The 18,807-nt window shown below is 44.1% G+C and overlaps 1 protein-coding gene across 1 annotated transcript in view; it reads right to left on the bottom strand.

Annotated features, from left to right (window-relative positions):
* The window catches only part of tmx4 (thioredoxin-related transmembrane protein 4), a 30,288-nt gene extending 11,481 nt beyond the window's left edge, over positions 1-18,807 (bottom strand). The window contains exons 1-4 of the mRNA XM_041250546.1: positions 18,610-18,807; positions 15,410-15,525; positions 4,946-4,991; positions 146-274 (exon numbers count right to left, since the gene is read on the bottom strand). Coding sequence (XP_041106480.1) covers positions 146-274; positions 4,946-4,991; positions 15,410-15,525; positions 18,610-18,794 — 476 coding nt within the window. The 5' untranslated portion in view covers positions 18,795-18,807. The remainder of the gene's footprint in view (positions 1-145; positions 275-4,945; positions 4,992-15,409; positions 15,526-18,609) is intronic.

Raw genomic sequence — 18,807 nt, 5'->3', positions numbered from 1 at the left:
GATTAAATATGAGTCAAAAGACTCTTGATCTGACAAGGTACTATAAATAAACATCAAACAAATACATACATTTTCATGTATGCCTGTGATAAAGACATGAGTGTGTAACAAATGTTAAAAAATCTGATAAAAAAGGGTCAATTACGCAATGGAAGAAGGAGATTTCCATGCTGGAACAGGCTCCACAGATTCCCATTTCTTTTCTCTAATGTAACTCTGAAGGTCCTCCACACTCCTGGAAGCAAGGTACCTCCGGAACAGTCCATCCTTGGCACTAAAACACAGAAAAATGATGCAACACCAAAGTTAAAATCAACGTTACTGTATAATGTACAACAAACAGTGCATATAAATATATACAGTAATGTAACCAGCTTTTGAGCAGTTGTTTGCAGTTTTAAAGACAAGTCACACAACTGTGCAAAATGTACTGTTGTAGCACAGTAAAACTTTTGAAAATGCAATGTTTGGAAGTATTCTGAATAAAGTTAAACAAGGCCACCGTGCAATGTAATCTGTGTAGCACAAGTATTTTGTATTGTAAATCAAAAAGTTAAATGCTCAATTATCTAAAATGCAATCACCCATTTGCTACTTTGGCAGAAAATACAGAATGTGGCAAAAAAAACAAACAAGTATTGCATCTATTACTGTGCACAGTGGTCGGCGATGTGATGCGTCTCGGGCTGAAACAAAAAAAAAAAAGGCTTTTTTTTTTTTGTTTGTTTTGTTAGAAGTCAACATTAATTTGGATTTTGACTGCAAACTGCCCAGGCGATGTTAAACCTTTGTGTTTGAGTTCTGCTGTTATCGGTCTCCTACAGATATCAGCTGGATTCTGGAATGAGACTTTTTTTAATTGATTATTATATTATGGAATCAGAGAGTATGGGTACAGTACATCTCATTTTTATATTATACTGTATATATTATAGTATAGATGATGTTACTGAGCAAACATTTTGTTGTGCTTTGTTAGTAAGCTGCTGTGTGTTTTTGTGTACCAGTCGTCAAAGGGTGTTAAAAACGCAGTTGAAAGTTCTGAAGGTGCTTTTTAAAAAGTTCTGCGTTTTACAATTAAAACCCTTCTGCTGTGTATTCTTATTTCTTACTCATAGTTGAAATCATTTTTTACTTTAAGTACATTAGATGCCATAAGTGTTTCTTTGCTGTTACTGCTGATGTATTTATCTATGCGTCCCTATGTGTGGTTGCTGCTGATACGTTCTAAGGACCTGTCACTGTTGAGTAATTAGAGGTCAAGTATTCGAAACTTTAATTCTTGGTATATTCAAATATCTTATTCGACATTCCCACCCCTAGGTATTTTATACAAACAAATGCAATCAATTAGGGATATTGAATCTGCTGTCAGATTTTGTGTAAGTTCCATTACACAGAAAATTAGAAGTTGCTGGCTTAAATAGTTTATTTCATAGGTGCTTCATGCTTGTAACAAAGTGCCCGCCCCTGTGTATATTATCTGTTATGTGTTGCGTGTGGTGTGTTTAAATGTTGGTGTATAGACATTGGTACACGGGATATAAACGGGTCTGTGTAACACGAGTGTTTAAAAATGTATATGTGTATTTAGGCACGAGGATTGCACAGCACTTCACGTGCAAGTAAAATGTAGTAATATGTGAGCACGGGGAATTGCACTTTATTAATTCACGTGCTGGGATTCAAGTGAATAATTAATTGGTAATTGAATCCCAGCACAATAGTATATATAGATGCACGTTGGCACATACTGGTTGTTGGGTGTTCGGTGAGCGGAGAACGGGATTGGAGACGGAGGAAATTAGTAGTATAGTCTAGATGCCATTTGTCTATTTATTTTGGCGTAGAGTGCCGTGTGTGTTTTTCGTGTTTGTGTAAACCTTTTATTTTGTAATAAACCGGCGCCAACAGGCGTCTTCATCATTTCATTTCATCCGTCCTGTGTTTTGTATATTTCATTACCTTTCCTGGTTCTGACGCCGCCCACTTCGGCCGTCCCTGTGACACGTGGTGTCCTGCGTGGGATAACAGCGCCTCCAAGCGTCAGACCAGGAGAGGTGTTTTGTCAAAAAAAAAAAAAAAAAAAAAAAAAAAAACCACAGCAACAAAAAAAAAAAATAAAACATCGAAGGCTGGGACTGGAGAGATGGCTGCCAGGACCTGGAGGAGTTCCTCGGTGGTCTGGAGGACCAGGGCTGGTGCCTTGCCTGTGGGGAGTTTGGGCACCCGGTGGTGCGCTGCCCCTACCAGGAAGGAGAGGAGGAACTGCTGCAGGAGAGGAAGGTGAGGAGGTGGCAGAGAAGGGGAAAGGGGAAGAGGAAGGCAGAGGTCCCACCGCTGTCTCCACAGCCGCACCAGTCTCCTGCAAGGGAGGAAGAGCCGCACCAGTCCCCTGCAAGTGAGGGAGAGCCGCACCAGTCCCCTGTATCAAGGGAGACTACACACCGCTCCCACCTCCACCACCAGGAGACTACACGCCGCTTTGCCTCTGCCTCCGCCACCTCCACCGGCAGGGGGAGAGCAGCAGGAGCTGCCTCTGCCTCCGCCACCTCCACCGGCAGGGGGAGAGCAGCAGGGGCTGCCTCTGCCTCCGCCACCTCCACCGGCAGGGGGAGAGCAGCAGGAGCTTCTGCCTCCGCCACCTCCACCGGCAGGGGAAGAGCAGCAGGAGCTGCCTCTGCCTCCGCCACCTCCACCAGCAGGGGCAGAGCAGCAGGAGCTGCCTCTGCCTCCGCCACCTCCACCGGCAGGAGAGAGCAGCAGGAGCTGCCTCTGCCTCCGCCACCTCCACTGGCAGGGGGAGAGCAGCAGGAGCTGCCTCTGCCTTCGCCACCAGCAGAGGGTGAAGCCTGCCGGGTGCCTGCTGGGTCCCTTCCACCAGCAGAGGGTGAATGCCTGCTGGGTCCCTGTCCACCAGCAGAGGGTGAATGCCTGCTGGTATCACTTCCCCCACCAGCAGAGGGTGAATGCCTGCTGGTATCACTATTGCTGGGTTCCTGTCCACCAGTGAATGCCTGCTGGGTCCCTGTCCACCAGCAGAGGGTGAATGCCTGCTGGTATCACTTCCCCCACCAGCAGAGGGTGAATGCCTGCTGGTATCACCTCCCCCACCAGCAGAGGGTGAATGCCTGCTGGTATCACTTCCCCCACCATCACGAGGAGAGGAGCTGGAGCTGCCTCTGCCTCCATCACCATCAGGGGGAGAGGAGCAGGAGCTGCCTCTCCCTGCACCAGTCTAAGGCAGCCCTTGCATAGGCTGCTGAGGGAAGCACGGGGAAGAACCTCCCGGCTGCAGTGGCTGAAAAGAGGGCCAACACCCGCACCCCAGCTTGTCCTGACTGCCAGCCTCGCTTCGCCCAAGGATGCCATGCCAAGGATGCCAGCCTCGCTTCGCCCAAGGATGCCAGCCTCGCTTCGCCCAAGGATGCCAGCCTCGCTTCGCCCAAGGATGCCAGCCTCGCTTCGCCCAAGGATGCCAGCCTCTGCATCGCCTGGGGTTGCCCGCCGCTCTGCATCGCCTGGGGTTGCCCGCCGCTTGGGGTTGCCCGCCGCTCTGCATCGCCTGGGGTTGCCCGCCGCTCTGCATCGCCTGGGGTTGCCCGCCGCTCCGCATCACAGCCGGAAGTACTGTGGCCGGAACCCCACAAAGCTGCAATCAAGGTCTGGAGACCGCCAACCCCAGCAGCAGTTTCGCTGCCGGAGAAGGGGGAGGAGGTCTGGAGACCGCCAACCCCAGCAGCAGTTTCGCTGCCGGAGGAGGGGGAGGAGGTCTGGAGACCGCCAACCCCAGCAGCAGTTTCGCTGCCGGAGAAGGGGGAGGAGGTCTGGAGACCGCCAACCCCAGCAGCAGTTTTGCTGCCGGAGAAGGGGGAGGAGGTCTGGAGACCGCCAACCCCAGCAGCAGTTTCTCTGCCGGAGATCGTGGGGGAGGTCAGACCTGCTCCCTCTGCAGTTTCTTCCCTGCAGGAAGAACGGTGGTTGAAGCCCCACCAAGGGGAGCTGCCGGCGCCGAAGGAGGGGGAAGGTCAGGAGACCACACCCCAAGCAGCCTTTCCGCTGCTAGGACTACCCTGGCAGAGAATGCTACCCTGCTGACAGCATTACGACCTGTGGGCCCCTGGAAGCCTCTGGTCCTGGCCAAGGACTTTGGGCGGGACTTTTGGGCTTTTAAGGGGGGAGGTGGCCATTGAGGCCATGTGTGCTTTGCACAGGAGGGGGTATATGTAACAAAGTGCCCGCCCTGTGTATATTATCTGTTATATGTTGCGTGTGGTTATTGGTACACGGGATATAAACGGGTCTGTGTAACACGAGTGTTTAAAATGTATATTTGTATTTAGGCACGAGGATTGCACAGCACTTCACGTGCAAGTAAAATGTAGTAATATGTGAGCACGGGGAATTGCACTTTATTAATTCACGTGCTGGGATTCAAGTGAATAATTAATTGGTAATTGAATCCCAGCACAATAGTATATATAGATGCACGTTGGCACATACTGGTTGTTGGGTGTTCGGTGAGCGGAGAACGGGATTGGAGACGGAGGAAATTAGTAAGAGTGCTTGAGCACTAACCCTTGGAGTCTCCTTTAATCAGTGATAAGGGTCAACCGAAGTGTTTTATTTTGGCGTAGAGTGCCGTGTCCTGTGTTTTTCGTGTTTGTGTAAACCTTTTATTTTGTAATAAACCGGCGCCAACAGGCGTCTTCATCATTTCATTTCATCCGTCCTGTGTTTTGTATATTTCATTACCTTTCCTGGTTCTGACGCCGCCCACTTCGGCCGTCCCTGTGACAATGCTACAGATGGTTAAATATATATTCTTATATGCTGGTGTATTTTTCCCCTCTGAATAAGACAAATGGGATTTGTTTCTGTACAGTTTTATCTAACTATTTACTGATAAGTTATCAAATTCCCGGTGTATGTGGCATAAACTTACTGAAAAATTGTTGGCAGTGTTGTGACAAGAAAACGTCCACTCAAACCTGAAAGGGGAAAACAATATTAAATTAAAAGGTAGAATTTGAAACTTTGCATATGCCTGCAATTGAATTACAGTATAAAATGTTATCTGTGTGGGAGTATAGGGTCCACTTGATAGCTGAGTTGTAATATGATGATGGTTGTTGCAGTTACAGTTCGATTCAAAGGCGCTATTATCTGAAAATGTATTTAGTCAATAATTATTTGTCTTTGTATGCCAGCTTTGGCTGTGGTTATACTTTTAGTATTGCCACAGGTGAACAATGACAACATTTAAAAAAGCCCCACATTTTGAAATACTGTGCGGTTCCACCACAATTTGTTACTGAATCTCTTTATGTCAACACTGTGACTGTGACTTACCCCAAAAGACTCACAGCTGTAATTGCTGCCAAAGGTGGTTCTACCAAAAGTATTGTCTCAGAGGGGTGAATACTTATCTAACCAAGACATTTCAGTTTTTTGCTTTGTTTTTTCATTAACTGTTGCTTCACAATAAAAATTCCAAAAGTCAAAGGCTGGACTTGAATCCGATTGAGAATCTGTGGCAAGACTTGAAGATTGCTGTCCACCAACGATCCCCATCCAACTTGACAGAGCTTGAATAATTTTGCCAAAAACAATGGGCAAATATTGCACGAGCCAGATGTACAAACCTGGTAGAGACTTATCCCAAAAGACTCACAGCTGTAATTGTTACCAAAGTTGGTTTTACCAAGTATTGAATACTTGGGGGTGAATACTTATCTAACCAAGACATTTCAGTTTTTCATTTTTCATTAACTGTTGCTTCACAATAAAAAATTGCTTGCCTCTTCAGAGTGGGTTGTGTAAATCAAAGGAAAAAAAATCAAATTTAAATGCATCAAGAACTGTAAGAATTGTAACACAACAAACTGAAAACGTCCAAGGGGGTTGAATACTTACTATAAGCACTGTACATGTCACAATAAAGGTTCTCATACTGTAGCTCTCATAGCACAGAACAAATTAATAAAGACTGGTCTACAATGTAAAAAGTAATCAACAAACATCTAGATGTGTTTGTTTCTTGAAAAAAATGTTTTAATTGGTAGTGTTTTTTTTAAACAAAATTGCTGATTTAAGGTTAGTATACTGAATTCTTGGATTTACAAATTGTACTGTTCAATTTCACCTTTCACTGTTTTTGTGTTATTTAAATTTTTAAATGTTAACATTTTATTTCTGTTTTGTTAAACAAATTCTAAATAAAATCAAATTTTTATGTGGTCTGGATTCAATGTTTTTTTTTGCTTTGAAATGTTTTCTTTGAAGTAAATTGCTGCTTTGATGCATGACTTACATATTCTCAGACTACAAACATTAAGCTACTGCTACTGGGTTTTTCAAATCTGTACTTCCTTTAACCTATCAGGCTGCAGCTGCTTCCGGGGCACTGACACGTGCATTGTTTACTTGTGTCTGTCACCCAGGGCAACCCTGCTTTATCAAAAGCAGTGTGAAATCGCATACCCGACCTGCATGACACCGGGTCCTGTCCGTGTAGGTTGTGGCCCGAGTAGATCATGCCAGCGTGAAAGGTTTTGCTCTGTTTTCAGAGCTCTGGATAGAATACAAGTCATAGTGGATAACTTCAAAGCTAAGCCCAAATTATTTTTTATAACTGTGGACAGCCAGGTCCATGGAACAGTCTTGTTTGGATGGACTTTTTCTTTGTGAACAAATACTTTTTTGGTATCGAGTATGTTAGTAACATTAATTCCCAGTCAGTAAAAACAAGCAAATCATATTCACTGTATCCACTGAATACATGTCAAAATATAAGTGTGACAGATGTACAGGTTCCCCATGCAATCCTAGATACTTTGACATTTATGTAATTGTAGAATATGTAAGTTTGTAAAGACAGAAGCACCCACATTTGTTATTTTTCCCAATAACTTTTTAAAGGAATGTGCTAACTAAATTACACAGCAGTTAGATAAGTGGTTCTTTAGACATTAGTAAAACTTATGACACATATAATGGACACCTCTGCTCTGTGGCCCCTAGGTTAGTTTGCAAATTTATTCTCTATTAGAGGGCCTAATCCTACCCCCCCTCCAAACAGTTTAAAAACCTTGGATACGAGTCACGTCGAGTACGTGGCTCTCAAAAGTATTCACATCCCTTGGACTTTTCCACATTTTATTGTGTTACAACATGGAATCAAAATGGATTTAATTAGGAGTTTTTGCCACTGATCAACACAAAAAAAGGCCATAATGTCAAAATGAAAAATAAAATCTACAAATTGGTATAAATTAATTACAAATACAAAACAGAAAATAATTGATTGCATAAGTATTCACCCCCTTTGCTATGACACACCTAAATAAGCTCTGGTGCAACCAATTGTCTTTAGAAGCCACCTAATTAGTTGAATGGAGTCCACCTGTGTGCAGTTAAGGTGTTTCACATGATTTCAGGTTAAATACTCCTGTCTCTGGGAGGGCCCACAGTTGGTTAGTACATTTCCTAACAAAAACTACATCAATAGACGAAGGAAAATTCAATGCAAATCCGGAATAAGGTTCTTCAAAAGCACCAATCAGGGTTAGGATATAAGAACATTCTTATTACTTCTGCATCTAGTCAGGGAGGCCACCAAGGCCTATGGCAACTCTAAAGGAGTTACAGTCTTCCACAGCTGAGCTGGGAGACACTGTGCATACAGTAACAATAGCCCAGGTGCTTCACAAAACTGGCCTTATGGGAGATTGGCAAAAAGAAAGCCATTGTTGAAAAAAAAACTCACATCTCGGCTAGTTTGCTAGAAGGCAAGTGGGAGACTCTGAGACCAAGTGGAAGAAGATTCTATGGTCTGATGAGACCAAAATAGAGCTTTCTGGCCTCAACGCTAAGCGCTATGTTTGGCGCAAGCCTAACACCGCACATCACCCCGAGAACACCATTCCTACCGTGAAGCATGGTGGTGGCAGAATCATGCTATGGGGATGCTTCTCTGAGTCAGGGCCTGGAGAGCATGTGAAGATAGAGGGCAAAATGGATGCAGCAAAATACAGAGAAATCCTGGAGGAAAACCTGCTGAAGTCTGCAAGAGCTTTGGGACTTGGGAGAAGATTCATCTTCCAGCAGGACAATGACCCCAATCATACAGCCAAAGCCACACTGGAGTAGCTTAAAAACAGAAAGGTCAATGTCCTGGAGTGGCCCAGTCAAAGCCTGGACCTCAATCCAAATGACAGTATGTGAAAAGAGTTGAAAATTGCTGTTCACCAAAGGTCCCCATCCAACTTGAAGGAGCTTGAGCAATTTTACAAAGAAGAACAATTTTGCAAAAATTGCAGTGTCCAGATGTCCAAAGCTGGTAGAGACTGATCCAATTAGACATGTCTATAATTGCTGCCAAAGGTGCCTCTACCAAATATTGACTCAAGGGGGTGAATACTTATGCAATCAATTATTTTCTGTTTTGTATTTGTAATTCATTTAGAACAATTTGTAGATTTTATTTTTCACTTCAACATTATGGCCTTTTTTGTGTTGATCAGTGGCAGAAACTCCTAATTAAATCCATTTTGATTCCATGTTGCAACACAATAAAATGTGGACAAGTCCAAGGGGGGTGAGAGCCATTGTATGTGCTGTAGCAGGGGGAGATCTGTGCTGACTCTGCTGGCGTGTTCACAGTACTGCAGGAAGAGGGCGGCAGTCGTCCAACAACCGCCTGTGAGTCATGGCAGTGACACGGGGAGGTGGGAACATGGGTGTGTGGACTTTCCCCCTCTCTGAATGGCTGAGAGGCGAGTCTTGGGAGATTGCTAGCCCTATAAAAAAATGCTCTGCTGTTTCCTCAGGTCTGCCCTTTTAAATGCGCCGAGAGTGCGGAAGCGCTGGTCCACGACCGAGAACCAGTCGGAGAGAACGGAACGGAGGTTCAGAGCGAGACAGTGAGGACGGGGAACACTTGGGCAGACCCCTTAAAAGTATAGCTGAGCAGGCAAGTTAGCCAGCAGCATAGGACGGTGATCCGGGTCGCACGGGCAGCGGCGACCGGGATACTGCTGTAGAGTGCAGCACCTTTTCTTTATAGTTTTGTTACTGTTTTATTTTCCCTGTTTCTTTGTGCCTTCTGTTTTGAATTATTGTTTCGAAGCACCTGCAAGGGCGCCGGTATTGTGTACCATCGTTTGGAATGGCCGTGGTTCTGTTTACCATCGCTGGTAAATCAGACCACGGACCCACAGCGCCATCTGCGGGCTAAAAAGAAATAAGGCACCCTGCAAAATAAAACTGGGCACCTGTGTGGTGTTTTCAGTGAATTACCCACAACCCTTCCATACGTGGTGTCAGGTGTGGGATTCACTGGCATTGCCTCAAGCAGTGCATCCACAGAAGGAACAGACGGGCAATGGATGCTACACAGTTTGCTGCGATGATGGACCTCCTGCGCCAGACGCACATGGCAGCAGTGCAGGGGGCGGCTAGACCAGCAGCTCCAGACCCCCAGTTACAACGCCCCACAAAAATGACGGCCGAGGATCGACCCGACGCCTATTTAGAGGTGTTTGAGGCCATGGCGACCTCGGCCGGGTGGGATCCAGCACAGTGAGCTAGCTACCTGCTGCCTCAGCTCACGGGAGAGGCGCAAGCAGCGGCGCGAACGCTGTCCCTGGATCGGATGATGGATTACCCCACGCTGAAAACCGTCATCCTTAATTGCGTGGGGGCCACACCGGAGGGGTATCGGAAGAAATTCTAGGAGGAGCAGTTTGCGGCAGGGGAGCACCCACAAGCCATTGCCCACCGTCTGAAGGATTACGCCCTGGGTTGGTTGAACCCAGATCTGAACAACAAAGCTAGGGTGGTGGAGGTGATCGTGGTGGAGCGCTTCCTGGAGTGTCTAGCCCCGGGACCTTGGCTGTGAGTCCAGCGACAGGCACCAGATACGCTGGACTGGGCGGTCGAACTCGCCGAGCAGTACGAGGCAGCGGAGCCAACGCCTGTGAAACTGCCCGGGAGGAGTGCGGCTACTGGATCGTCCCCTCAACTGGCCCCGGAGAGGGCGAAGGGACTGGGGGGAAGGGGTAGTCCAGGATTTGGCCGGGAGGTGTCGGCGGGAGCTCCCGGCCCGGGAATTGGGGCAGGGTGGGGATACCCACGGGCTGCTGTAGTGTCAGACCGGGGTCTCGCACGGACGCCTTATCGGCGAGCCCCTTTTATGGCTCCAGTGTTTCCCCCTTTTGCCAAAACTTCAGGGACAGAAACCAGCCCACCGAGGTGTTGGACGTGCAGGGAGGTGGGCCACCTCGCCCGGGACTACCCTGTGATGGAGTGTGACCTCAGCCGACCAGGTAGGCGCGTTCAATTACCTCAGTCACTTCAGCACCCGGGTTTTGTTATTCCTGTGACAGTGGATGGTACAAAAACCCAGGCTCTCCTGGACTCAGGGTGTGGTCAGTCTCTAGTACAGGAGAGCCTAATCTCACCAGGGCATAAACGCATATTAGGACAGATGCATATTAAATGTATTCATGGGGATGTGCGCACTTATCCCAAGATTAGTGTCAAGGTAGAAATTGATCAGCAGGTGACAAGTACAAGTGGGGTTGCGTCCTCGATTGCCAGTACCAGTAGTTCTGGGACGGGACTGTGAGCAGTTTAAAGATTGGTTGGCTGCCCTGACAGCCCCGTCCTCTTTATTGGCTAAGAAAGAGGAAGTAATTGGAGAGATCTTTCCCTTTCGCGATCCAGAGTGGTTTTGCCATAGATTTAAACCCCGTAAAACTAAACGGGAGCGCCAGATCGCTAAGAATGAGGGCTGGCAATGGAGGGAGTCGGAGAAGTTTCAGGTGGGGGCGGTTGGTGAAGAGTCCAGGGGGAGGTCGCGGAGCCAGCGCAGGGGTCTGGCTCGGCTGCCTCTGCTCGGGATCGACCTGACCCCGAGTTGGAAGCCATGGGAGCTGATTTCTTAGCTCGCTCCCGTGACTTCCGACTTGACCAAGGGCGTGACGACATGCTGGGCAGGCTCTTTGACCAAGCAGCGGTGGTTAATGGTCGGGTGGTCGAGCCCAGATGCGCCGCCACGTACCTCCACTTTGAAATTGATCGAGACCTACTGTACCTTGTTGATAAATTACCCCAGACTGGTGAAGTGCGTCATCAGTTGCTCATTCCTCAGCCCTTAAGGAGGATTTGTTACAGCTGGCTCACGCTATTCCCCTGTCTGGTCATTTGGAAAGGGATAAAACTAAAGCAAGGCTTGTGTCAAGGTTCTTCTGGCTGGGGCTGGATGGCAATGTTAAGTGGTTTTGTGAGCGTTGTGGGGAATGTCAAAAGGCCAGCCCTAGAGCCATTCCACGAGCCCCACTGGTGCCTTTGTCCCTAGTGGAAGCTCCGTTTGAGCGTACTGGGATGGACATAGTTGGGCCACTAGAAAGGAGCGCGACAGGATACACCCACCTACTTGTCATTCTGGATTACGCTACGCGTTATCCAGAGGCAATTCCCCTCCGATCTATGTCCGCTAGGTCTGTTGCCAACGAGCTTGTGAAGGTTTTCTCCCGGGTGGGGATTCCCAAGGAGATACTCACCGATCAAGGCACCGATTTTATGTCCCGGCTAATCCGCGGAACATGTAAGCTTTTGGGAATTAAGACCATTAGTACCTCTGTGTTTCATCCTCAGACTGACGGTTTGGTGGAACGCTTTAATAAGACCCTTAAGAACATGTTGCGCAGGTTTATTCGTAGTGATGTGCGTTACTGGGACCGGCTGATTCCTCCCCTTCTCTTTGCGATCGGAGAGGTACCCCAGGCTTCTACAGGGTTTTCACCATTCGAGCTGATGTATAGGCGGAGACCCCGGGGCGTGCTCGATCTGGTCAGAGAGATGTGGGAGGAGCAGCAGGACAATTCAATACCGTCCGGTATGTGTTGCACCTGCGCAAACGTCTTGAGTCTGTTGGGAAATGGGCGCATGACAATTTGCAGCAGGCACAGCACAGACAGGAGACCCAGTATAACCGAGGAGCCCAGTTGCACACACTTCAGCCGGGGGATAAGGTACTTCTATTATTACCCAGTTCGAGTCGAAACTCTTGGCTAAGTGGCAAGGACCCTTTGAAGTTACATGCCAGGTTGGGAAGGTGGACTATGAGATCTGCCAGCCGGAGCGACGGAGAGAGAAACAAATTTATCATATCGACCTCTTAAAGCTTTGGTTGCAACCAGAGGTGTTGTTCGTGGCCCATGCAGATGACGTCACGGACCTGGGACCTGATCTTTCTGTGTTGGCAAGAAAAGGATCGGTACAGATTGCTGAGAATCTGACACCAACGCAGAAATGTCAGGCTCACGGTCTGGTGGCGGAGTTTCCTGACGTGTTCTCTTCCGTCTCGGGGCAGACTCGAGTAGCCCATCATCACACTGATATTGAGCCGGGGGCGCTAGTTCGCCAGAGGCCGTACCATATACCTGAGCGTAAAAGACAGGTAATAAAAGCGGAAATTGCCGAAATGCTGAGACTGGTGGTAATAGAAGAGTCCCAAAGTGACTGGAACAGTCCGATCGTTTTAGTCAATAGCCAGACGGGTCAACTCGATTTTGCATTGATTTTAGACAAATCAATGAGAAATCAAAATTTGACGCTTATCCGATGCCCCGGGTAGATGAGTTAATGGAGCGTCTAGACACAGCTCATTTTATGACGACACTGGATTTAACGAAGGGGTACTGGCAGATACCCCTGACTCCGGAATCTAGACAGAGGACGCCGTTTTCGACTCCCTTTGGGTTATACCAATTTAGGACCATGCCCTTTGGGTTGCACAGAGCACCCGCCACTTTCCAGCGGATGATGGATCGCATCTTGCGGCCCCATCAGCAGTATGCCGCTGCTTACATAGATGACGTGGTTATCCACAGTGAGGATTGGCCGAGTCATCTGTGTAAGGTGGCGGCGGTGCTGCAATCCTTGCGGGAGGCGGGGCTCACTGCTAACCCAAAGAAGTGTGCCATTGGGAAGAGTAAGTCGGAGTACTTGGGGTATCGAGTAGGGGGTGGCCAGATCAGACCGCTGGTTGCTAAGGTGAAAGCCTTGGCTGACTGGCCGGTTCCTACAACCAAAACCCAGGTGCGCTCTTTCTTGGGACTAGCGGGCTATTACAGAACGTTCATCCCAAGCTTCGCTACGCTCTCTGCTCCCTTGACAGACCTCACCCGGAAGGCTGCCTCAAATACGGTTCAGTGGACGAAGTATTTAGCAATGCTAACAACGTATCCATAGCAGTAATTTAAAAAACTAAGATGGTGCAAATGAAAAAACAATAACACCAGCAGACCTGGAGAAGCTATATAAATCTGAAGGCACAAAGAAAGAATCCTCACACTGATGCCGCTGCTTTCACCTGTAGCAGTGCCCCTTCTGGAAGTACAGCAATCAATACAGTCAATTCTGAGCACGTTTTTTCAATCTGTACAATACAATTTATTCCAAAAATCACTAATCTATAATTAAAGCTAATTAAATGATGTATGTAATTTATTAAGTTTAAATATGTATGTGCATTAATGAAACAGTAAATTAACATGTAATAGGTTAATATGATTGATATACAGAAATGATTTACTTAATACACATTTTAATCAATATGTATTATATTTACTGTTTGATTAAACTGATGTTAATTAAAATAAGATGCTTTTAAACACAGGTTTACTTTTCACTGGAACTATTTCCCTGTGCGTAGTGATATTTACAGTTATTGGAAAGACTGTTTTACATTTGCTGTGTTCATTTAAAAAGTAAACAAATGTGATCATTGTATAATCGTTTTATAATAGCATTAAGGCACTCCAGGGGGTGGGTTGATATGATATAACAGTGCACTTAAGGGTGCAGTGCCCTATATTTGCAGTTCTATCTATCATGTCGTGCCTTAGTGCTTCACTGTACACCACCTGTAATGGAACTGTATTGACAGAATTATTGAATACAGCACTGTACCAGCTATAAAGACATTATTACTAAGACTGGGATATAAAGATATTTTTCACTAACAATATATAATTCGCCAAAAAAAGCCGATGCATCGATTTATTGACGTTATGAAAGGGTAAAAAAGAAAACAAAAACAAAAAAACTGCATGTGGAGCTGTGGATTACTGTGTAACATTGCTAGTAATGCTTTAAAAAACTATTATGCATATTAAATTGATTACATCAGTTTATGCATATAGTAATTAAAAATATAGTAAATGTTACTTTTTTACCTTATTCGTGTTGATTTGTACCAGTTGGGGGTCAAAGCAAAATCCCTCCCAAAAAAGCTGTTTAAATCCATAACCAGTCAGAATAACAACCAATCAAGAGAAGAAAACAAAACAAATTTTAAAAAAGTTATCATTGTCCACAGCAGTTTAGTAATTAGAGTGTTGTCCGTTGCTTATATTTTAATTGTGTTAAGGAACATGATAGTGTCCACATTTATTTTTCATTGAAGCGAAGACTGCCACTTGCTTACAATCTGCCCACTATTACTGAGTACCTGCTCACTACTTGCCGTGATGCTTAATACTCCTAATCAAAGACACAACTTATAGAATGATCTTGGTTGTTTTTCTTAATTTTTACTCAGGGGTTGTTCAATGAATAAAAGATTTTGTTTGATGTTAAATGGTGCCATCTCCATGCACTGCGTTTACACAGAATTCTGCTTCATATAACCAGGATATTTTAATAAAACGTAAGAAAATAACAGCAGTGCGTTTCTGAAACACAGACGTAAGAGAGCCGTGTTTCATCCCTATTCAATAATTTAGTTTCTATTACAAAGCAGTAATTTATGCAATGCAACGTGTAAAAATGGTTCCACTGTTCCCTGCATCCTCTTTAAAAAAAAAAAAAAAAAAAAAAAAACAGGTCTCAGTATCCCATATAGCACTGTGCATGTCCCTGGTATCAGAGCAACTCAGTAATCTGTATCAGACCATCTTACCTGTTGACACTCTCAGCCAATAAAAAAATAAAAGCTTTCCTTTGCTTAAACCCTTGACTATCGATAGTTGATAAATCGATGCATCACCTCAGCCTTAATTATTACTATCTCTATACTGCAGAGACTTGAGAATGAAGCTAATATCTTAAAGTGGTATGTCTCCAGAATACAAAAAGTCACACAACTTTAATATGGTGAACAGCTGAGGTCACAGGGAAAACAAAGGGTGCTGTTAATGAGTCTGACCAAGGAGTTACAATAACACTGAAAATATGAAGTTGCTAGCTGAAACAGTTGATGAGATATTAGCAGTTGTAGTAGTAGCGGCAGAGGATTTGCAAACTCATGCAAGCCACTCTCGTGAAGATGCTTAATGATGACAAGAACACTCACACAGCTATTTGAAAACGTGTATTAGCATCATGAGCAGTACAGTACCTGGCTGCTGTGAAACGTCGACCTTTCCCACACTGATGCCAAGAGCTTTACTCTGCTTTGCAAAGTCCTCCCAGTCGCGCTGTATCTGCTGACAAGCTGGGCACCATGGAGCATAGCTGTATATAAAAGCACATCGTTGTTTATAATACTCTCTCATAAATTTACACCAAGTGTGTTACATTTTCAAGGAATTGTAACAAGCATGACAGTGTAAATTCAGAAATCAGTAACATGAATAAGTTTATGACCTGGCTCTATCCACCGTATGTACAAACTTGTGAGACAAACTGGGGTCCTCCGTATACCCCAAGATTCTGATGCTCCTAATAAATTGTGATATTGAATGCCCTTTCCAAGTTTCATCACAATTGCAAAAGTGGTTCCCTACATTATAAATGTGTCACATATAGTCTCCTTTTACCCTACACACTCATATAACTTAATGTCCTGAGCAAGTTTGATTAGTTCTCTGGATATATGTAAAATATACAAACAGTCAAACATGTTTAGTTTGGATTGAGGGTGTTCTAAACCGAAACCTCACAATAATAAGTGGCCTTCATGACACCAGTATAGTTCAAGCTTCACTAGTTCTATAGCTCCTGTTGTATTTTACTTGGGTTTCACATGTTGTTTACATTGCGAAGGCTTTTGTATGGAAGAACGACATTTCATCTTTCAGTTGATTTTATGATGCAGTATTTAAGAAGCCGCACAACAACTTTGTTTGGGAAAAATGTTTCAGTACATTTCATTCTGTCAAAAATGACAACATAGATGTCACTATTCTCATACTGATGCAACAGGGGTTGTCATGAACCAGATTAAAATCAAAATTGATAGTGAAGTCAGAAGGTCACTTTGTTATACAGCTCTCCTATGATGACTCACAAGCAATTCTTAACCATCTCTCAACCCTTGTGTGGCGGAATGTCCCAGCCCTAGGTGTGTGTATATATATATATATATATATATATATATATGTGCGCTTTTTACATTATTTGTATTATTTGTTATTGTTTTAAAAACTTGTGAGAATGTGTGACTGATCACCTACTAATTGTTTAACTAGCTGACAGTCACACATCCTTATTAAACTCGTGCAGCCTGCAGCTTTCCTTGTCGGGGAAGGGGGTTCAGAGAGGAGAATGAATGTGGAGGAGAGGAAATATTAGTAAACACAGAGAAATAACAACTGCTAAACGTGCTGGTTTATTAACCAGCACGTTATTTCTTAGTGTTTATTGTTTGTTTGTTTGGCCAACGTGCCCTTTTCCTTTGTGTAATTGTGTTTTGTTTAAATCTTTTGTTTTATTATCTAAATAAAAGAACTGAACACCGTAGCGTTTCAGTTTTTCCCTGGCAGTACCTGCTTGTGTGTGTTCCTTTTTGGTCTGACGTCACCACTGGGGGTTGACGTTTGTCTGGTGACATTTTTATCCAGTTGCATTTCGCACAAACATCCCTTGCATCTGTGAGTGCACTGAGAAAAATGGAAGGTACAGCCACAAATCACCAGCGATCTAAATGTGTACATACTTGTTTACTTTTACTTTACACTGGTATAACTTGCTTGCTGTTTTTGCAAATATACGTCAACATATCACACTGACTCAGACACCAGAAGTAAAGAAGTGTTTGATGCATGATTGGGGGATTTTGAAAATAATAACTGTGAAAGGTTTTATTTATGAAAAATATGGCGATGATGTTGATGATGATGAAGACCAAAAGCATCCTTTGATTCTGCACCGGACTATAGAGCATTAGAGCAATACACCCCCACCGTTCATATCTGCATGTTTAGAACTAAAGTCTGTTTCAAAGCTCTTTTCAAAATGGTCACTTAGTGCACTGGCGTTTGATAGTGCAGGAAGAGCGATTACATTTTCTCTGGCTTTTCTGTTCTGTACCACATCACGAATCTTTGTTGCTGTGTTACCTGTTTGACAATGTGGGCAATAACCCTTACACTATCAGTGCACTAGAGTGGACATTTTGAAAATAGCTTTGAAGCAGACTATGCTATAGGTATGAAAAGTTGTCAAGATGTTAACAATGAAAAGAAAATGACAGGTACGTTATTTAAACAGTTGTAACACCACCTGTGGACGTCCAATGCTCTATTTTTTTCACAGACATTTCATTATACCATGTATAGGAAGCATATTTATGTTCATTTTGAATGTCACATTCTATAGGCAGAGCAAGGCGTGCTATCTGACATAAAATGTAATATATGTACAAAATTATAAGTGGCCTTCATGATACCGATTACTAATACTAATATATATATATATATATATATATATATATATATATATATATATATATATATATATATATGCCTTATACTGTTGGTTCCTTTATGCAAAACTGTTATTTGACATAATTAATTGGTGGAAATGCACTGTAAGCATGCCTTTTTTGTCAGGAAAGTGTATCAAATCCCCAGTTGTTTGCAGGGCCCATGGACTCCCTATTTTATAGAGTATAATCTTGAAAATGTGCCCATTAGACAACCCGATAGAATGTGCTTCCTCATTCAAACTCATAAGGAATGTTACTATTCTCAAGCTAACCTGCTCTGAATATTTGTCTAATATTGTTGCACTTTTTTCTGGGAAAACAAACTTTTGACACTGAACCAATTACAGTATGCAGTTATTTTGAGCATGCACTGTTGTAGTCTTGTACTCCTATAGAGGGTATTCGTATGAAAACAAGCACACAGCTAACCGACTCCTACCATAGGTAGAAAGAAATGCTTTTCAAACACGTTAAAAACGCATTGTATGTCTATGTCTTGAAGCATAAGGCCAGAAGGACTACAGCTGGTTGTTTTCTTTTTAGATCAGTCTAACCATTTGCTTTGAAACGCTACAATTATCAGATATATATTCATTGCCAGTTTTTAAATAATGAGAACAAAACAAATTGGTTACCCGTGACGAAGACAGTTCCGTTTTTTGCGCGCCATCACATCAATTTCATTAGTGCATAGGCTTAGATAGAATACAACAACGATGAAACTGAACGAGTTGCGAGATCGATCAAACCTACTGTAACTTCATCATATGTAATAAGCTGTTTTTTTTTGTTTGTTTTGTTTTTGTTTTGTTTTTTTCAAGAAAGGCCTTACTGTTATTTTATATAGTCCACCCCGCCTACTTTTCCTTGTCAGAAATTAAAGTACTCACAATTTCAACATCCATTCTCCCTGAAGAATCAGCGTCCAGTTGGTGTCAGCAACAGGCAATACGTGTACGCCTGCTACCGAGTTTGCACAGTTTACAGTATTAATTAATACAAGGATTAAAAGTGTACGGTAGAGCACGTTTTTTATTATAAATTTCAACGCTCCCAGCACCGTTCCCCCCGCCATGTTGACACTCTCT

This window comes from Polyodon spathula, chromosome 5 (assembly GCF_017654505.1).
Source record: "Polyodon spathula isolate WHYD16114869_AA chromosome 5, ASM1765450v1, whole genome shotgun sequence".
NCBI lineage: Eukaryota > Metazoa > Chordata > Actinopteri > Acipenseriformes > Polyodontidae > Polyodon > Polyodon spathula.
Note: the sequence above shows the minus strand (reverse complement) of the source record. Positions and strands in the feature narration are given on the sequence as shown.